Source organism: Brassica oleracea, chromosome C3 (genome assembly GCF_000695525.1).
Source record: "Brassica oleracea var. oleracea cultivar TO1000 chromosome C3, BOL, whole genome shotgun sequence".
NCBI classification, from domain to species: Eukaryota; Viridiplantae; Streptophyta; class Magnoliopsida; order Brassicales; family Brassicaceae; genus Brassica; species Brassica oleracea.
In genome coordinates, this window is record NC_027750.1 from 38675877 (window position 1) to 38698009 (window position 22133).

A 22133-nucleotide genomic window follows, 5' to 3' on the forward strand; every position below is an offset into this window, starting at 1 on the left:
TGATTCTGTAAATAAATTAAAAAAAAAACTCTTTCTATATATTTGGATAAATAAGAAAAATAGAAAGAATTTTTTATTTAGTAAAATAGTTATATGAAGTGAAACATTATCTGACAATAAATGTAATATGTTTTAATTATTTTGATTTAAATTATTATTTTGTTCACATAAACTATGCCTTTGAATTATGTGTTTGGCTATGTAATTTTTCACCAATTGGAAATAAGACAAAAGAAAGTTTTAGTAAAACAGATTAAACTAAACTATTAACCGTGTGCAAAACTTGGTTATCTTACATTTTTGTTTTTTATAATTGCACAAAGTTAATACTGATTAACTAATAAATTAAAAAACTGCACTATTACTTTTGTGGTATATTATAACTAATTATTTGATGTATTGTTATGGTAAATATAATTAATGATGTGATGTATTGTTAAAGTAATATAACTAATGAAATTACAAAACTAACACTATACTTATATTTTTATACATTAATATTTGTTTTCATAATTAGTGTTTTATATTTTAGATATGTCGTAATATAACTAATTGTATTCAAAAGACCTGAATCGAATCAAATAATATGGTTATTTTTGGTAGAAATATCCAAAACGTTTCAAATACATTGGTTATTTAGATATTTTTAGGGTCATACATCAGAACCGAACTCATCTAGACTCAAAATGACCCAACTCAAAAACCACACATAAATTTATAATATTCAAGGAGGGAGTAATTTTAAAACAAAAAAAGATACCCGAAAGGAACAACTCGTACCTAAGTGGATATCTAGTGTTCATGTCTAACTGATTTTATAAACTAATAAAAAAGACCTCTTCTATGTGTTTGGCTAAATTAAGTGAAATAGAAAGAGTTTTTTATTTAGTAAGACAATTATATTGAGTGAAAAATTAAGTGACAATAAATGTAATTCGGTTTTATTATTTTGATTTAAGTTATGATTTTATTCACAAAACATGTCTTTGAAATATGTTTTTGGCTACGTAATTTTCCACCGATTGAAATTAGAAAAAAATGTTTTAGTAAAACAAACTTAACCAAACGTTTAACCTAATGCAAAACTAAGTTATTTTACTTTTTATTTTATTTTATAATTGGCACAAAATTAATATTGATTAACTAATAAATAAAAATCTACACTATTATTATTATGGTAATATAATTAATGATGTGAAATATTTTTAATGCAATATAATTAATAAATTTGTTAATACGAGTGATGGAAATAGAATTAATGTAATACTGCTATCACGTTTCTAAATAATTCTCAGTTATATTACTATTTATGTTTCCAAACAGTACTAAAATGTATTTCAGTTTTAATAATATAGATTTATAATTGGCACAAAATTAATATTGATTAATTAATAAATAAAAATCTACACTATTATTATTATTGTAATATAATTAATGATGTGAAATATTTTTAAGGTAATATAATTAATAAATTTGTTAATATGAGTGATGAAAATATAATTAATGTAATACTGCTATCCACGTTTCTAAATAATTCTCAGTTATATTACTATTCATGTTTCCAAACAGTGCTAAAATGTATTTCAGTTTTAATAATATAGATATTTTAGTTGTTTTTTCTCCTGTGTGCTATTTTTATCATAAAACTTTTCTTTAGGAGATTAACCCATATATAAAATATTATATCGGTAATTTATATATCATACGAATACCGTTCACATGAATTTTACCTAACAACAATAGAAACACAGCCACTTCAAAGTTCAGCAGCACCAGCCATGAATGTCTCTGGTCCTCTGCTTACTTCCGACCCCATCCTTCAATCCCAGCCCCTCCAAAACCCTACTGATGGTGCTCCTACTAAAACTTCAATTCCAACAGGCAGTAACTCCACTAACTCAAAGCCCCAAGGAACCATACAGTTAAACCTCTCCCAAATAACTGGGCGAAGAGTCTCCAACAATCTACTGATAAGACTCTAAAAAACGTTGCTAACCCTAGTTTCTCTGCTGATGGCACGCTAAGGATAAAAATCCCAGACTCGGTTTTCCAAAAAGGTGCAGATCTGCATCAAGACTTCATCTTAGGAGTTTTCCTTGGAAAAACTCCAGCCTATGCTCAAATCCAGAGTGTTCTAACCCACATCTGGGGGCGTGGCTTGAAACTGGAGATTCACCTGCGACCAGAGTCAAGATCAATGTTAGTAAGGATACCTAACTCGACAATAAGGAAGAAAATTGTGGACCAGGAATTCTGGCATATAGGAAACGTACTTTTCTATGTTGCTCAATGGTCTGCTTCAGTCGCGACTCAGCCTCCCTCATTCACCTCAATCCCTCTTTGGGCTCATTTCAAGGGTATACCCTTTGATTTATATACCCAAGAAGGCCTCGGCAGAGTAGGAGACCTCATTGGTCACCCTCTTGAAGTAGACGACTTTACCATGAGGAGAGTGAACATTAATATTGCACATATTAAATGTAGAGTTGATTGCACCAAACCTTTGCCTCGTAGTGGAGAACTCGAAAGAGACAATGGCGAAGTTGTTACTGTTGATATTGCTTGGACCCCTCCCATCTGTCCCTGCTGCAATGAATTGGGTCATCTGGAGACTCATTGCCCTTCTAGTAAATGGAAACCTTCCAAACCTGCACCGGTAAAAGAAAGACCATTGAAGAGTGTCCCAGCCAGCTCTTCTTCTCCTTCAGGGTGCAGCCATAGCGAGCCAATAGCTCCATCTAGTTCTCCTCCTCAAGAGGACTCTATGGCTTGGGAACCTTCAGTCATTGCTCCTGGTGCCCAGACGTCTCCAATTCTCTCTCTCGAGACTCCGGCTAACCCTCCCGCTTCTCGGGAATCTACTCCTGTGGTCTCTGTAGTTGGACTCCTACAGCTTTCTGATTCTGTAGGAACCTCATCTACCCCCACTCCCTTTAGTTTCTCCCCCTCTCCTCCCTCTATGCCTTCTACTATCCCCCACTCTTCTTGTCTCCCTCCTGTCACTGATGATGGTATTTTGTTAACTCCCCCTCCTCTCCTCCTCCATCGCCTCCCACTGTAGTGTTTGCGAAAAGCTTTACTAAAGATACTCCCTTACTACCTGAAACAATAACCCATCTCCTCGCCCTCCCTGCTGTCCATCATCCTCGCCCCATCAATCCAAAAAACTTTAAAAAACCCCTGTCCCCATCCCATCCCCCACCTAGTAAGTACCTCTTATCTATCAACCCTTTCGCCTGTCTTGCTACCCCCCCTACTGAACCACCCGCTCCCTCCGGTCCTGCGCCCTCCTCTGATCCCTCTTTTCCCTCATCCTCATCTTCATCCTCAGATTTTACTACCCCCGCTGTGGGTTCTTTCCTATCAGAAGGAGAGACCCAAAACCTATAAAACCTTTTTTATTTTAGAAAACATATTTTTTTGGAATGTCAGAGGTATTAATGAATCTGCTAAGAATTCAAATTTTCGGAGGTGGATAGCTACTCACCATATTAGTTTAGGAGCCATTTTAGAAACCCATATTAAAGAACCTGCCCTCAGCCCGACCATGGCCCTTATCTGTCCTTCATGGTCTTATGTTTCAAACCATCACTCAGACCCTGACGGAAGGATCATCTTGATCTGGAAGCCCCATCTTAATATCACCATCTCCCACCAGTCTAGACAATCTTTGACTTGCCGTGTCGATTACCCTTCTGTCCCACCTTTCTACTTCACAGCGGTCTATGCAGGTAACACTGTAGAAGAACGCACTGAGCTGTGGGTGGAGCTCCTGGATCTCCATGCTACTCTCAACCTAGGCTCATACCCTTGGCTTGCTGGGGGAGACTTCAACGAAATAAGGCATCCTTCAGAGCACTCAATACCATCTATCTCGCAAATCTCTAGCCCTATGATTGATTTCAACTCCTGCCTGCATCAATTGGAAATCCAGGACCTGCGATATCATGGTGAAAAGTATCAAACAAACGACCTGATAATCCTATAGCCAAGAAGTTGGATCGCGCCTTGATCAATGAACATTGGTTAAACTCTTAACCCCGTAGCCTTGTCGTGTTCCATGCCCCTGATATCTCAGATCACACTCCCTGTTGCATTGAACCTATCTGTCCTCTACCTCAAGCCGGAACAAAACCATTCAAGTTCTTCAATTACCTCACCCTTCACCCTGACTTCCTTAAACTGGTTGCTGAAACCTGGGTTTGCACTGAATCGGAGAATCACTCATTATCTCAACTGAGTGTTAAGCAAAAAGAGTTAAAGAGTGTTCTAAAGACATTAAACAAGGAAAATTTTTCAGACATACAAAAAAGAGTTTTAGATACTAACTGTTTGTTCATGGATGCGCAGGTGCTCTCACTACGTCAACCCACATCAGATAACTTTGCCGCAGAGAAAGCCCTCCTTGAAAAACTCCAGTTTCTGAAAAAGATTGAAGAGGAATACTTCAAGCAATTATCGAGAATTAATTGGCTTAGGTGTGGTGATCAGAACACTAGCTACTTTCACAAGGTTGCTACTGCTAGGAAGGCATTCAACTCAATCATCATCCTTATTAGTGTTACTGGTATAGAAGCAACTTCACCTGAAGATATTGGTAACCTTGCTGTGGCGCACTTCTTGAACATCCTTGGGCCGCCTACTCCGAAAACTACCCCCCTGATGATCTCCTCTGTTGCTGACATGATCCGAACAGACCGCTTTTCCTGCTCTCAAGCTCAAGCGGCTCTTCTCTCTCGGCTGCCTACACTTGAAGACATCACCAAAACAATGTTTAAGCTCAATAAAAACAAGAGCCCTGGACCAGACGGGTTCACTTCAGGTTTCTACACAGCTGCTTGGGATATACTAGGCCAAGAAGTCATAAACTCGATATCATCCTTTTTCAAAACCTCCATCCTCCCTACCTCTACAAACTCCACCATTCTAACTCTGCTACCCAAATTCCCTGGTGCTACAATCATAAAAGACTATAGGCCTATCTCTTGCTGCAACACCCTCTACAAAGTAATCTCTAAAATCCTAGTTATCAGGCTCAAACCTCTGCTCCCTTCCATCATCCTCCCTAATCAAACTGCTTTCATTAAGGGTAGGCTCCTACTGGAAAACTGTCTCTTAGCTTCAGAGCTAGTCTCGGGGTACCATAAACAACAAGTGGAGAAAAAGCTCACCTTAAAACTGGACATAGCCAAGGCTTTTGATTCTGTAAGATGGGACTTCCTCATTGCTTGCCTCCTATCTCTTAACCTCCCACAAGACTACATCCAGAGGCTCGCAGCCTGCTTCACCTCCCCGTCATTCTCTGTTGGCATCAATGGTAGACTCCACGGTTTTTTCAAAGGCACTAGGGGACTTCGACAGGGTGATCCGCTATCGCCCTACTTGTTTGGCCTGGTCATGAACATATTATCTCATAAGTTAAATGAAGCTGCACATCGGGAAGATTTGGATTTCATCCTAGATGTCAAGAATCAGGACTTACCCATTTATGCTTTGCCGATGACATCCTAGTCTTCACGGATGGTTCCCTCAACTCAGTACAGATGATTCTCCAGGTCCTTGATGAATTCAAGGCCTTCTCTGGACTATCAATCAGTGTAGAAAAATCATGTTTCTTCTCCAGTGGCCTCTCTGAAGTCGAAATTGATGCAATCACAGAGACTTGCGGCATCCCAGCAGGCACCTTCCCTATCAGATACCTCGGTCTGCCTCTGAACACGAGGAAGCTCTCTATTGCAAATTGTGAACCCCTCCTGCACCAAATGGGGCCTACAAACGGATCCTCGCTGCCTTCTCTGCAACCTATCCGACGAATCAAGGAATCATCTATACTTTGAGTGCCCATTCTCCATCGCCATCTGGTCCTACTACGCTGCAAGACTAAGGATCCCACAAACTAGCAACTCGTGGGCTGATGTAACTCACTCTCTCCTGTCTCTAACTGGTACAAAGGATCATATCTACCTTTCAATTCTCTCCTGGCAAGCAACAGTTTACGAGGTGTGGTGGGAAAGAAATGAAAGGCTTCACCGAGGGAAATTCAGATCGGTGGACATGGTAGTGAAGAAGATCATTGGACTCATCAAAAATAAAATCTCTTCTCTCAGACCGGAAAGCAATCGCAGGGCCAGCTCTCTTATGCAAATCTGGTTTTCTATCATTGACGGTTCCAGTTAAATCCTAACTAGGGTTTTCGATTCTAACGAGATTCAGATTTTCCTTTTCCATGCGTCCTGATGTGGGTAATGGCCGCTCTCTTTACTTGGGCTTTTTCTATTTTCTATTTTCTTTTCTTTTTTATATGGGCTGGTTGAAGGCTGGTTCTGATTGGGTTTTTAATTTTCATCGGAGCTTCGTTAGTCCGTCAAGTTAACATAACTAAAGTAGGTCTTGTAATCACTTTTGCTACTTTATTTATTTTATGCAAGAAAATGTTCCAAAAAAAAAACAATAGAAACACAGAAATTTCCATGTAAAGACAAACAAAACCCATTAATACATACGCATAATAATAGCCACCCATGCACGTCAAAAGGACTTATCATCATGGGATCAATTAAAATATAGATTTAACATTATCTTCTCATGTTAAAGTAATTGCATGTCTCCATAGAAGATAACTTCCCTCGTTTTGATTAATTATATAGCCATATAGCAAGTGTCGAGGCAGCATAAGAGGCGTTTGTGCTGAACATTTAAGACCGTCTAAGCCCCAACAGATAATATATACATTTTTGAACGACTTTTATGGTTTAAAACTTAAAAGGCAGTTGTCCTTGGATTAACGGCAGAAATGACAATCGTGGATGACCGCGGGTCTAGCCTGAAAAGAACTGTCTTGGAACGGTATTGAACCAGAGTTTTCCAAAGTCGTAAAATAGCAGGCCTCACATAACAGGTTGTTGTAGAACTGAACAATCTTTGGGATGAACCGAAACGGGTCATGCAGATTAGAAGGATCCGCGTCTCTTTTTTCATCATTTCTTGTTTACCTGAAAAATGATAGAGAGAAAGAGTGAGAAGAAAGTGATTCGTGTGACTTCTCCGGAGAAAACAAAAAAGAGTTCTCGCGATGACGATTTGAGTTTCGGTGGTGTTTTGATTTGATGTTTTTATTTATTTATTTTGGGATTGATAGCTTGATTTTGTGTTTGTTTTATTAGTTTTTGGATTCATCAAACTAAATCATTGGTTATGAATTTATGAGTTTTAAGCTAATGAAAAACATGTTCTACAATAATCTTTACTTGGTATGTTAATATGTTTGGAGTATGACAAAAGTACAACTATTGTTTTAAATAATATATAAGCAAATCAATAACTAATGAATAATGTCAAGTTCATTCGACGACCTGAATCATAATCTAGAGTGGCCTAAAACGTCCTAGAGTGGATTTGGGCAGCTATTCCGCGAGCCGACCCGCAAAGGCTCGTACATATAACGGAGCGGGTTTAGGCAGCTATTCCGGAGACCGCGACCTACAGGGACCTGACCCGTCGTGACCCGCTTGAATATAATTCCGCTACGCTCTGGGACATGACGGAATGGGACAACTTGTTTATCATCTCTAATTCACGGATATAGATATATGAAAAATACACAATGCTATAAATTTATAATAATAATTAGAACATTAAAAATATTTTTAGCTCCAAATACTGAAAATTCAAAATCTCATTACTATATTTTTAGAAGCATGTGATTAAGTGATAATTTAGTAATATTAATCAAAATCGCTAAAAATATTTATTTTACATGATTTTGATGAAACGATTAACAAACTCATGATCTGCAAATCATAAGATCTATTTTTGAACACTTTATAATTATTACATTATATTATCAATCACCTCGTTTAATTTTGATGCAAATTAATTATCAGTTGCAAAATTTTCATAAAATTGAGGCAAAATAAATGATGAGTATTTACTATTTAATAATAACAAATTTCAATATAATTATATATGTAATTATCATATTAACTTTTCCTACGCATATTATTCATCTTCTTCAACCTCTTTTTATTTCTCTCATTATATTTTATTCTTTTTATCACATATTAACATGCATTGTTAATGTCATCATAATTTTCTTACATAATTGTTTTTTCAAAAAAAAAAATCTCTCTCTCTAAATATCAAGCCAAACCATACCATAAATAAACCAAAACCCACCTTATAATCCTTTTTCAACCATCACATTACCTTATTTACTATATATGGTCTCTTTGAGTAAAATTCAAAACATTTTATGATTGCAATGTTGTCACATGTTTGGTTGAATATAAATCATCCACTCTTCATAGCTTATATATTGAATATTTTTTCAGTTTACATTGCAATAATCATGCATTTATATTGATACATAATTATCACATTAATTTTAACTTTTTTAATTAAAAGGATAACATTTTTTTATTGTAAATTTATCTTTGTTTTCCAAAATTTTCTAGTTTTCTCTAATAAGTGATTTATATGCTCTTACAAATAATTTTAAATTCTGATAAAATGATTTTGGAATCCATAATAATAGAATTTAACTATTCAGAAAAATATTTATATGATTTATAAATTTTTGCCAAAACTTTATAAATGATTTATAAAGCATGTATAAATTTTATAAGACATTAATAGTTATTACATACTTATACGGATATAATTCTTTGTGTAAAATATAAAATTATTATAGTGATTTATATATAAAAATTTCGTTCATTAGATTATGTAATTTATAACTATACATAATTAATAAAAAATTATTACTCTTTCTATAATTCCATCAATTAATTACAATAAATCATTACTTGTAAAAGTATTTAGATTATGGAGAAATTTTATGTTTACCACTTTCATGGTATCACTTTTCATTTTCACCACCACTAAAAGAATATTTTTAAAAATACATTCTTCATTAAGTGGCAAAAAGCTCTTATACCCTTGTTATTTATATATATAAAAAATCATTATTTAAATTTAAAAAAAAAAGATTTTTTTTTTAAAATATTTTCGAATTATACTTTTTCAAATTTGAACTTTTTTATAAATTTTTTTTCGAATTTGTTTTTTATTTTTTTCAAAATTTCTTTTTGAAAATCAAAAATTATGTTTGAAACTATTTTAAATTTTTTAAAAATATTTTTAAGTATTATTTATATATTTATTAGAATCATAAATTTCATATTCCAAAAACCCTATCTATCCCTCAATCCTAAACTCAAAGTCGAGATTAGTTAACCCTAAGAGTATAAAATGATTAGTGAAGGTTTGGATTTAAGGTTTACTGTTTGGGTTTAGGGTCTAGGATTTGAGTTTAGAATATACAGTTTGGTTTTAGGGTTTAGGATTTGGGTTTAGGGTATAGAGTTTGGGTTTTAGAATTACGGTTTAGGGTTAAAAAATTAAGATTTCGGGTTTACGGTTTAGATGGCGGTGTCAGCGTTGTTAAAATTAGCATTATTTTTTTTAGTTATTTTAAAATAAATTTAATATTTTTTAATTAATTATCTACGTGGCAATTTGATTGGTTCTAGAATGAGAGGTGAATTTAAAAGTTCACCCTATGGGGTGAACCTAAGTTTTGTTCTTAGTGTAAACATGAAAGTAAAACTATGAATGTGGTATTTGTGCCAATTTTCCTTAGGTTATTTGGCAACTGATATTAATTATTTCTAGTTTTACTTTTATTTTTATGTAATTAAAACAAAATTAAATTAAAAATCATCTACCAAAAAAATATATAATAATCTTCTTAACATTTCACCATCGACATGTAAACAAAAGTAACTTAAGTAACTTATAGTTCAACATCTAATTTCTATTTTTATTTTACAAATGATTTATAAACTCTTATAAATAATTTAAATTTACAATAAAATGATTTTGTAAACCATGATAAATAATTTTATAAAGGTTTTTTAATCTTTATAAATGATATATAAATCATACATAACATTATAAAACATTAATAATTATTATAATACTTTATATATGAATATAATTCTCTTTTTTCATCGAATATAATCCTCTATATAAGAATATAAAATTATTTATGTCAATTTCCATAAATTATTTTCTATTCGTTATTTTATATAGCTTATAAAAATAAAAATAATCAATTAGGCATTATTGTTTTTTTATAATTTTGACATTTAGTAACCACAATCTGTTGTTTGTAATATCATTTTGGTTATTTTGAAAGTGATATTAACTGGTTGTAGATTTATGTTTTATTTTAGATTTAATTAAAATTTAAAAGTCATTGACCAATTAAATTATAACAATTTTCAAGATTTTACCAATGATTGACCTGTAAGCAAAATAATTTAATTTACTGTAACATAGTAGGATACTATCTCAAGAATTTATCTATAAAGCTAGAGTTATTTTCAAGATTAGTGTACTTTCTAATTAGAAAATGATAATATGATGTTTTTATTAGATACTCCTTATTCTTTTATTTTTGTTTCAAATGAGTGGCCTCTATCATTTTGCCGACTTGTGACGTGTCGAGCCTCCCGTCCTTGTGGTTAGGTTCGTCTAATTAATAATTATGAATAATTTCATAATAATTGTATTTGATCGGGTCAAATTATGACCAAAATACGACGGAAATCCCCTATCCCATATCACCTATATATTAATTAAAAAATATTTGAAAAGATGTAACCTCAATTTTGTAATAATTAAAAAAAAATCTATTGCTTATGTATTAATCAGTTAGATAGTTAATTAGTCTTACGTGTCAGCCTCAAATTAAAATTGAAAAATATGTTGGTCCAATTCGATTTTTATATCTCCCTATAAACATTTAATAATAATTATATGATATCATATGATATTAACTAAATCAATGTGACTATTTATTATATATTATTTACTTAAATAAAACCTACAAAATTACCTAATGTGATTATGATATATATAGTAATTAATGATTTTAAATAATGAAGATTTGCTGATAATCTGTATGATTTCTATCATTTTTGTTTAATTATTTACTATTAAAATAAATTACACAGTTACATTAATCATATATTAAAAGTTTAGATTTTTCTGTATATGTTGTATTTTGAATTTTTCAAAACTAGTATAAATTACTAAAACATTTAAAAGTCTCACATAAGCTTTTGTGATCAATGTTTAAATTTTTTATAGGTGTTTATGTTAATATATATATATACTTCATATTCTTTAAATTTAATTATATATCATATACGATAGATAAGATTGATTGTTTTGATTTATTTATTCTAAAATGATTGCGAATAAATAAGAGCGGTCATTTGATAATAGTAACTGATTTCTTAGTTATTTAATATATAATTATTATTTTATTATTTCATATATACAGAAAAATATAAAATAATTATTTATTCTACACAAGGCGCAGATCTTAACCTAACCTAAGTATGTATCTATTTAATAATTTTGAATCTTAAACATTTTCTAAATCTCAGGCCAAAATAAAATAAAGAAATGAGAATAAACTCAAAAATCAATATTTATATCGATCAATAACCAAAATGACACAAAAATGAGAAAAATATCGAAAATAGGATTGACACGTGAACGTAAACTTCTCATAACTATAATTAAATTTTAAATAGCTAAATCATGATATAAAACCGAGCTGGCATAGTTTCATTATAACCAAATAGTAGGCAGAGATTATTCGGCCTAAACGTTAGGTTTTTATGCGATAGATAATTTTTTGACCTAAAATATTTTTAAAAATGAGATCAGTTCATTAGTAAACAAATTATGTAATTAACAAAAAAGTTTTTAAAAATTATTTAAGGAACAAATATATTAATTCGATCAATAATATAATTTTTTTTCTATCCGATATTTATTAAATAATTTTTATATAATTTTTTCGTCGTATCCTAGTAAATTTATTAATTCTGTAACAAATACGGATTCTCCCCCCACCGACGATGCTTCAATGTTGTCGGCTTATACTATTTAAAATCGTCGCTATAATATTGAACTCGAGTTAGAAATCAAAAGCTATCTACAGATCTTATGTAAATTTGGAATGTAAAAGAAAAAACATTTGGTTTTAAAGTTTATCAGGAATATTTATTTTGGTTAGACAGAGTAGTTAATCTTTTTCATAATATAACTGTTTGCTAATTTCTTTCTTAATGAAAAAAAAATGAAGATATGCCATTTCTGACTAAACATCACTTTAAGAAAACAAATACTTATAATCGTTTTCTTTGACTGCAACGGAAGCTAATTATTATTTTATGCTATCAATCAACTTAGTGGTTATTAAAATGGAATGCACCCGTTTATTGAGCCAACTTGGGTCTATGGGTTTCATAAACAATAATAATTAGTTGTATCTAATGACGATGACTCCCTCTAATATGATTTTTAGTCGTGCTTGGTTAAGCTGTTTTCTTTAGTCACTGCTTCCTTCCTTCCAACACAATCATTCAAATTATTTTGTTGTGGAAAGTTTAATCAACTTGGAGAAGTGTAACAATAGTATAAAGCACCATTTAACAATAATTTATCTGTGAAGTATTGATTTCCTACATCAGCCATTATGTTTTCAGTGATTTTTGAACTGAACTCACATCCAAACTAATTACTTGTCTATGTTAGTATATTCAAAAATGTAATGCATGATTGGTTATATATATATCCCGATAAAACAATAGTTTTGTCTTTCAGATATTTATAAATTATTAATTAAAATTAAAACTATAACTTCAAAAGGATTGTTTAAAATAAATAAATTAAAAATAAATCATTTAAACAAAATATTTATAAATTAAAATTATAACTTTTAAGATATTAAAATTTATATTAAAATGATTACAACTCAAGAATCTCAAGATCATCCTTACTTTAAAGTTTCATCCATAGTCAGAGAACTGTCATCCATAGTTTATGGCTTCTCTCCATGGTTAAAAATATTTAATCTAATTAGCCACAATTAGTAGTAGTTTTAGGCCTTGATTGGCAGAGCAAATGATAAAGCAGTAGTAGTATGCTATAGAAGCACTATGTTGCAGGAGCTGTATGCTGTGGGAGCTGTATCCTGCAGGCTAAACAGTTTAATAGGATGATTGGTAGAACAGTATGAATATTCTATTTAAAATTATTATAAAAATTAGTATATAATATGTAACATATTTATTTTTAATGAATATATTTCTAATATATATATATAAATATATTAACATATACAATTAAAAAGATATATAATTAATTAATTAATTTAATAATTTTTAAAATATGTTTATATCAAAAAATATTATTTAAAATAAATTTTGTAATTAAAATATAAATTTTAAAAAAATAATATTTCACATTTAAAATAAATTAAATTATGTTTTAAATGTGAAATACCTATTTAAAAAAAAAAAATTTGTCGTAAATTAATTTAGAAATCAAAATTTTATTTTATGGATATAATTTTTTTTTATGATTTTTGTTAAATAAAACAAATTAATTATATATTTTTCTTAATTTTATAAATTGTAAATGCAAATAGTTTTCTAAAAATTCATATGACAGCATTTGGAGAGCATTAGCGTATAATAAATGCTATTTTAAATGTTTTTGTAGCAATTGTTGATTGAATATATAGAGCATAATGTTAATGCTAATGCTCAAGGCTTTAATGATTAAAGTGATTGTTTAAGGGATCTGGCATATATTTTTTAAGATGAGTTTTATGAATAATAATTATCCCTTTAAAAATTCGCTAACTATATTACAAACGCAGTTAAACACACGATTTCTTTCAACCTGTCATGTATTTATACACCCACTGTCGTGGAATTAACTATGACACGTTTTAGTGTTAGTTCATGTTTACCCATACCCGTCGACTTTTCTGGATTTGGTTTGGCTCTCATATCAAAACAAAATAAGAAAGAAACTTGGTCAAACCACGCATTTCATACACTATGTATTTGGGTAAACACATTCATGCACCATTTGAAATTCCCACTCTAGTAGTCTAGTGGGTGGGGATCTTCATCATATCTCTCCCATAACCTCTCCATATATGAATAAATTTCTTGAGACCTAGACAATATTATTATTTAATTCGACAATAGTAACGTAGCACTTCGTAAAACCATATTTTAAAACTTTCTATCAAAATCGTTAAATCACGTGGAAATGCAAAATAAACATACCAATGAACTTCTATATTTTTTTTTCACTCATACCAATGATCTAAACTTCCAAACTACCGGACACACATTTTGGCGGTTTAAAGGCTTTGTTTACGTGGCCCCGTAAATGTTTGGGCCCAAAGACCCAAATTAAACGGGCCTACTGGATATATATTATTTTAATAACTGTTTTGTATCTCGATTTAATATTCGCCGACGAGGTTGTTGAATCTCCGGTATCGGGAGATGATAGGCTCAACGTTGTTTAGGAGCAGATGTTTACTTCTCCGATCGTTGTCCGTTCACATCGGGAAACCTCCCGACGCATCAGCCGAAATAGCGGGAATCCTCAATAAGGCGAACTGGCGCGACGCCTTGGTGTCTTCGAATCTCGCGGCGGAGATAAACCCAGACGTCGTTCTCTCCGTTTTGCGATCAAAACGCGTCGATGATCCCGCTAAGCTTCTGAGATTCTTCAATTGGGTGGATTCTCAGAAGGTCACGGAGCAGAAACTTGATTCGTTTTCGTTTCTCGCTTTAGGTTTGTGTAGCTTCGGTAGTTTAGGGCGAGCTCGTAGTGTTGTAATCCGGATGATTGAGAGGAAGTGGCCTGTATCTGAGGTTTTGAGCTCGGTTGCGAGATGTTCGCGAGAGTTGAGTGATGGCGGCGGAGTTGTTGTATACGGGATCTTGATTGATGTGTATATTGAAAACGGGTTTTTAGACGAAGCTGCTTTTGTGATTACAAACACTAAGGATTTGGTTCTTGATTCGTCAAAATGTAACGTTTTGTTGGATGCGTTTTTGAAGATGAATCGTCTGGATTTGTTTTGGGATGTGTATAATGAGATGGCTGAGAGAAGTGTAGTGTTTGATGTTCACATTTATGAAAAGTTGATTGTTGCCCATTGCAGAGGTGGGAATGTTCAGCTGGCAAAAGATGTTCTTCTTAAAGCCGAAGAAAAGTTTGGGATGGTGAGTGTGGCTGTGTATGGCTTGGTAAACGAAGCGTTGTGTATGAAGGGAGATGTGGATGAAGCTCTTGAGCTAAAGAAGAGGATGATTATCAAAGGATTGGTGCCATCGAAGCAGTCATTTAATATACTTGTAGATGGGATGTGTAAGCGGAAGAGACTAGATGATGCTAAATCGCTGGTGGTAGAGATGAATAGTTTCGGTGTGTTTCCTGATAATTTCACTTGCAGTATACTGATCGAGGGTTTACTGAAGGGGAGGGATGCAGCCGCTGCAAATGGACTAGTCCATGAGATGGTTTCTTTTGGGATGAACATTGATCCTAAGATTTATGATTCTTTTATTTGTGTCATGTCAAAGGAAGGAGCAATGGAGAAGGCAAAGGCTCTCTTTGATGGGATGATCGCATCTGGAGTGACACCAGGTGCTCGAGCTTTTGCTAGTTTGGTCGAGGGATACGTTCAAGGAAATAATGCACTAAAGGGTTATGAGTTACTTGTTGAAATGAAAACGAGGAACATTGTCATATCTCCATATACTTATGGTACAACAGTTAAGGGCATGTGTTCTTCTGGGGATATCGATGGAGCTTATAAGATTGTGAAGGAGATGGGTGCAAGCGGCTGCAGAGCCAATGTGGTTATATACACAACATTGATCAAAACCTTTCTCCAGAAAGGTAGGTTTGGAGATGCAGTGAGGGTGCTGAAAGAAATGAAGGAACAAGGGATTGCACCAGACACATTTTGCTACAATTCCCTTATAATTGGTCTTTCAAAGGCCAAAAGGACGGACGAAGCAAGGTCTTATCTGGTTGAAATGGTTGAAAACGGATTAAAGCCTGATGCTTTCACCTACGGGGCTTTTATCAGTGGATATATAGAAGCAGGGGAATTTGCATCCGCAGAGAAATATTTGAAAGAGATGGTGGAATGTGGTGTGGTTCCAAATAAGGTCTTGTGCACGGGTCTGATCAGTGAGTACTGCAAAAAGGGAAAAGTAATTGAGGCGTGTTCAGCATTCAGATCCATGGTTGAACAAGGGATTCCAGGGGATGCTAAGACATACACTGTTCTTATGAATGGTCTCGTTAAAAACGGTAAAGTAGACGATGCGGAGGAGATTTTCCAGGAAATGCGTGGAAAGGGTATAGCACCTGATGTATTCTCTTACGGCACACTCATTGATGGTTTTTCTAAGTTGGGAAATATGGAAACGGCTTCTCGTATTTTTGATGAGATGGTTCAAGAAGGTGTGACTCCTAATGTCATCATATACAACATGTTGCTTGGTGGCTTTTGCAAGTCTGGTGACATCGAAAGAGCTAAAGAAATTTTCAACGGAATGTCAGGAAAAGGTTTCCCCCCTAATGCAGTGACGTACTGTACAATCATAGATGGTTGTTGCAAATATGGAGATCTAGAGGAGGCTTTTCGGTTATTTGACGAGATGAAACCAAAGGGATTAGCTCCCGACAGTTTTGTGTACACGACACTTGTGGATGGGTGTTGCAGATGGAACGATGTGGAAAGAGCTATAGCCATCTTCGAGACAAAAGAGATGGGTTGTGGTTCTTCTACCGCCCCCTTCAATGCTTTGATCAACTGGGTTTTGAAGTTCGGAAAAACAGAATTAAAAACAAAACTGATAAATATGGTGATGGGCGGTTCGCTTGATAAGCACGGCAAGCCCAATGACGTAACTTACAACATCATGATAGATTATTTATGCAGGGAAGGAAATTTGGAAGCTGGAAAGGAGCTATTGCAGGACATGCAGAAGGCAAACCTGATGCCTAGTGTTGTAACTTACACATCTCTTCTAAACGGGTATGATAAAATGGGTAGGAGATCGGAAATGTTTGGTATATTCGACGAGGCCATTGCCTCAGGAATTGAACCAGACAGCATAATGTACAGTGTCATCATTACTGCTTTCCTGAAAGAAGGGATGAAGACAAAAGCACTTATGTTCGTGGATGAAATGTTTGCCAAGAACGCTGCTGTGGACGGGTGTAAGCTAAGTATATCGACATGCCGGGCTATACTCTCTGGTTTTGCTAAAGTGGGAGGAATGGAGGCAGCTGAGAAGGTTATGGAGAACATGATACGTCTCAAATATATTCCCGATTCTTCGAGTGTCATTGAGTTGATTAATGAGGGTACTTCCTCAAACGAAAGAATGGAAGCAGATGCTGCTCCATAAAAGCCAAAAGCAGTTATAAATCCTCCTTCTTCAATGTAGCTAAAAGAGAGACGGCTGGTTTATGGCAAATGTCTTGACCGACTTGAAATTGCGCGAAGGTAGTAGCGTTAGTCCTAACCTGATCTATTCTCTAAAAGCTTCGTCCTCTTCACTTTTTTGATCTTCTTAAACTTGGTATCACCAGACGAATCTAGTCAGTCTATCTCTGAATGTCAAACTTTTTCGTTGTGTGACTGGATACAGGTAAGGCAAGCTGTGGGTGGGCATGATATGTCATTGTTTATTTGTTCAGTTGCCGTTGAGAATTTCCAGTTGTTATTGGAAAAGCGTATGTCTGCCCAGAAACTCTCTGCATTTGATTCAGAAAGGATTTGCCTTCACCTAGTCATCATGATGACTCAGGAGTTGATGATGATTGGGAGACACATCTGAGCTGTATGAACCGCAGTTTTTCGATTTCTTAGAGAAGAGGACCATGTTTTGCGTCACTAAATCTGCATTTTCAGGTTTTTTAAAAGATGTACTGAATGTTACATTGAAGTCGTTAACATTGCAAATACAGATTTTCGGTGAAGAATTGATGAACAAAGAACATTCTATAAACACAGGATCCGATCCACATTCCAAACATATGAAAATAATATCGGATTTGTCTTATTGATGAATTGAAAATCTGTCTAGCAATCAAAGCAGGTTCTCGGATGTGCAAAACCACAAAGTGCAGTCTGAAAACATAAAGAAGACACAACAATGCCGTGTCTGTCTTTTCATTACACGAACAACAAAAACAGAGGTTTCCATCTTACAGAACATGCAACCCCATAAAAAAGACCATATGTACAGCAGAGCACCAAAGAAAATCTACATGTATTCTCCTAGGCTCTTCATGGACAAAACGAACTAACAGGCGAAAAGTGTTCAATTAGAGCAACATTTTTTCTAGTGCTGTACCGTCTTCTGCTTTTTAAAAAGTGATAAAGCAAATCAAATGATTATTATTTTTATTTCAGCAGATATTATCATCTTTTGGAGTCTGTTAATAATGCAATTAGTTCGCTGTCATTGACTTCTGTCTCTAAAGCATATTTGACCGGTGTGTTACTCTCTTTATCCACAGCATTTGGATCTCCTCCCCTGTGATTGAATCATTGCACCACACTTATAACTTTTGTCAAAGTAGTAGAGTGATGAATTTATATGGAGTTTTTACCTCATAAGTAGCAGCCTTGCAATTGCATATCTCCTGCTGATGATACAGTGGTGAAGTGGAGTGCGACCTTTTGAGTCTGTTGCATTTATCTTTGCACCATACTGAAGCAACAACTCCACCATACTGATATCAGCATAAAGACAAGCGAGGTGAAGCAAAGAGCAGTCCTTTGAAGTTTCTTCTCTGACCATACTTTCTTCCCCTTCCATTTTCGAGTCAGAATATCCCTCAGGGTTCTCCTGAAACTCCTCTTCAATTCTCTTGATTTTGGCTTTAAGTGTTTCCTCCTTCGCTTCCAGTTGCATCATCTTCCATAAGGACAAAGACACCGTGTACGTTGCTTGTCCACGTAGAGCATTCACATCTGTTTCAGAGCAAACAATGTGTTTGTAAACTGATTTCTTGTCGTTGGCACGCACATTCTCCCAAATCTCTTGGAAAACTGCCGGAAAATGCTGGCTGTCTGTTTCTTTGCGGACAAATATCCTCTCTGAGTACTGTAATTAGCAATGGACAGACATGAGATTTTATCACAAAAACTTTTTCTCGATTTAAATACCTTTGCATGGATGAACAGCTCTTTCACAGATATGGGATCACTGAGACCAGGCTTCCTTGCAAGAAACTTTCTTGTTGGTCGATCTGACATGGGAGTGCTAAATAAAATAGAAAAAAAAAAAAAGGAAGGTTAACGACTGTGTGTAAAATAGATACAACTGATGAGAATACGTAGCCACTACTTACCCTGAAGATCTACTCTCTGAGTTCAACAACTCCTCCCACACTGAGTTTACATATACGTTACCTAACGACTGGAACAACGTCAAGACCGATGGTTCCCATACTTTAACATCAAGCGTGAGCGATCTGACCTGCACTTGACAAGTTTGAATATACTTCATACCAACTTTGTAGAAATAAATGGGAAGAGTTCCAATGGCTGACCTTCGAAATGTGAACACCAAGGTTACGATGTATACCAGAACATTCAATACATATGAGTACTCCGAGATTCAAAGAGGCCCAATCAGGTTCAGGAGCACCACAATCCGCACATTTCTCATTCCCCAATACTTTGGTCAAGACATCAATTGGCTTTGCCATCATATCATGTTGCTGCAAGCACCCTGAGAACCTCGAACGGTGATGATTATTTTCCACAGTGGATTCTCCAATTTCCGCATGCTCGATATCATATAGATCTGCTACCGAACCGGACTCACTTGCGGAGAAAGTATCTCCGTCCATTGTAGAAAGACGCTGGTACAGTTGCAAGTAAATGATATTTTTAGATAATGGGGTCAGACAATAAAAGATTCAGCACATAAAAACCTCACCATGATTGTTCTTTCAGGTGTCTGGAAACTTAGCAAAGAAGTAGTAACTCCAGTTATCTTCTCAATCCAGTCCATCTGATCTTGCGCATTCTCTGCCTGCAATGTGTAGACTTTTGTAGGCGAAATAATCCGAAAGCAGAATCTTAGATCCGTCTGGTCCGCATCAACTTTGATCGTTGAGGTAAGCAGGTTCACAGTGAGACGTGCAACTGGTTTTTCATCGTGATAATGAGAAGACAGCCACCGACTTAGCAGCCCAGGACTGTTTTCTGAAGTCATATTCTTGTGAACAGAAGACCTGTTTCCATTTCCCTAAAGATTCAAACGTTGTCGATCAGGGAAGGATCAAAAAGCACAATTGGTTCTTTCTTTTTTTACTTTGAAACTTACAGATGACCAATTCCATGGCTTGCGGTAATAGTATAGCATCCCACGGCTATCAAGGATAAAGAACCTTCTTTTCCAATCACCTCTCAGGTTTGACGAACGTTTAGACAGATACCCTTGTCTTATAGTCTGAACCTGTAGGACAAAAACAGTATAAAGATAGGAGGGCAGTCTTAAGCCTCAGAGGCATTTTCTAACCTTTCCTTTTGCAGCAGATTGCATGACAGCCTCAATGACTTTTTGTGAGCTTCTTGAGTTGTGTCTCATGCCATCCCCTGCTGGCGAACCATTTAAGTTTCTAGTTTCTCGATCAACTTGCCTTTTGTACTCCTGCATCCTTTCGTTAAGTGATGCCATTTCATAGTCTGTACATTCTCTAGACTGGTGTGCATAACTCAACACCTGCATTCAAATTACAATCAAACACAGATAGCTCATGAAATTTGCATTTGCTTGGATAAGAAACGTAACGTTCGGCAGAAAATAAAAATCAAAAGAATCATATGGTACAAGGAGTCTTTTGTGTATTTATCCAATACCTGATTAATAAAAGGCTCCATTTGTTGTAGTAGCTCATATCCCTGAAAGAATCATTTGTGAGAAAGCGAATTAGGTAACATAGGTTTTCCTTGTAAAACCAAAGCTATTAATTTGTGTTCTAAATATAGTAAAGCTTGCCTGTTTGAAGAAACGGAGATGAGCATCCAATGTCCCGCTGACTGCTTCCAAAAACTCAAATCGCTTTTTAGCTTCCGCATTAGATAGTGCACTAACCTGTGCCAGGAAGAAGCGAAGCAAAGCAAACATTAATTTAATGTACGGTTACAATAAGCGAATCGCTAGTAGCATTAGAAATAAATAAATAAAAGTGGCCGGGTTACCAGATGAAACCGGGCTTGCTCAAATGCCGCTCTTGCGCTATGTAGGTCCTGAAAAATGCCTCTCTACCAACATTAGTTTTGAAAAAGAAGTGAATGTTATCTATTGACTCTCGAGGATGTGTGTGTGCATACCTCCTCGATTGTTGCAGCCACATCCAGTCGCGTACTCTTTCTTAATGAAAGAAATTTCTCTCGCGCCTGTTTCATTCAGAGATGCACATAAAATGAAGATACAATTTTTCAAAAATAGTGGGGACATGATATTATGAAGTCAGTTAACACACCTGATCGTATGTAATGGAGGCTTTGTCAAAGCGTTTACGTGCTTCCTGGTGTGAGACAATTAAAAGATGAATATAATAAGGTCGGAAGCAATTTGAAAGGATGTATTAGTACAAGTGTACCTTAATTTCTTGGACATCAACATTCACAAACTGAACCAACCGGTCATTCAGAATATGCTCTACCTGATATATCGATCATAGGCTAGTTAGTTATGCATTTGTTCAACAAAACTGTTGATATGTCTTGAATCTGGATGTTACATCTAGGTGATGGATGTTACATCACGTACATCATACCGATTCGGTTGCATCAAGAGCGTTGCATCAAGTTATTATGGATGTTACATCTGATCGTGGGCTTAAGCCCATGAGTCTGTTTAGTCTAGGGTTTTAGATGCGAGATGTTACTATATATATCTTATATTCTAAGTAACCTTAAACTTGCACTCTGTATTCTAAGCAACAAGGCATCTGGGGACCATTGTCAGGTAAGAAATCTGAAGCAGCTGATTTGGAGGCTCTGGAAGAGAAAGCGTTCTCAACAATTTTGTTGTGTCTAGGAGACGAGATTATCATCGAAGTTTGATGGGCGAAATAGCCCTAGGGGTGAACCACGTTAAATATATGTGTCGTAGTTACATCGCTTTTATTCTTCTGTTTCCGCATCTGTTTCTTCTCACAATTGTTACAACAAACTGGTATCAGAGCTTCAA

General features: G+C 34.8%; 2 protein-coding genes and 1 long non-coding RNA gene across 3 annotated transcripts in view; 1 reads left to right on the forward strand and 2 right to left on the reverse strand.

Annotated features, from left to right (window-relative positions):
• Positions 1-4359: 4359 nt before the first annotated feature.
• On the reverse strand, positions 4360-5721 carry LOC106334240. The gene is made up of 4 exons (XR_001268562.1): positions 5483-5721; positions 5172-5391; positions 4586-4744; positions 4360-4422 (listed from the first exon to the last, which is right to left on the reverse strand). It is a non-coding gene; the product is annotated as an uncharacterized LOC106334240 (long non-coding RNA).
• An 8640-nt stretch (positions 5722-14361) lies between these two features.
• On the forward strand, positions 14362-17895 carry LOC106335539 (pentatricopeptide repeat-containing protein At5g61990, mitochondrial). The gene is made up of 2 exons (XM_013774083.1): positions 14362-17419; positions 17565-17895. Exon 1 carries the CDS (start codon positions 14388-14390, stop codon positions 17319-17321), a length of 2934 nt encoding a protein of 977 aa, XP_013629537.1. The 5' UTR covers positions 14362-14387; the 3' UTR covers positions 17322-17419; positions 17565-17895.
• Positions 17896-18208: 313 nt separating this feature from the next.
• The window catches only part of LOC106332587 (ADP-ribosylation factor GTPase-activating protein AGD1), an 8462-nt gene continuing 4537 nt past the window's right edge, over positions 18209-22133 (reverse strand). The window contains exons 5-18 of the mRNA XM_013771061.1: positions 21541-21603; positions 21421-21465; positions 21269-21334; positions 21137-21184; positions 20934-21029; positions 20795-20836; positions 20454-20657; positions 20259-20390; positions 19869-20180; positions 19477-19791; positions 19276-19403; positions 19091-19187; positions 18532-19028; positions 18209-18455 (exon numbers count right to left, since the gene is read on the reverse strand). Coding sequence (XP_013626515.1) covers positions 18341-18455; positions 18532-19028; positions 19091-19187; positions 19276-19403; positions 19477-19791; positions 19869-20180; positions 20259-20390; positions 20454-20657; positions 20795-20836; positions 20934-21029; positions 21137-21184; positions 21269-21334; positions 21421-21465; positions 21541-21603 — 2160 coding nt within the window. The 3' untranslated portion in view covers positions 18209-18340. The remainder of the gene's footprint in view (positions 18456-18531; positions 19029-19090; positions 19188-19275; positions 19404-19476; positions 19792-19868; positions 20181-20258; positions 20391-20453; positions 20658-20794; positions 20837-20933; positions 21030-21136; positions 21185-21268; positions 21335-21420; positions 21466-21540; positions 21604-22133) is intronic.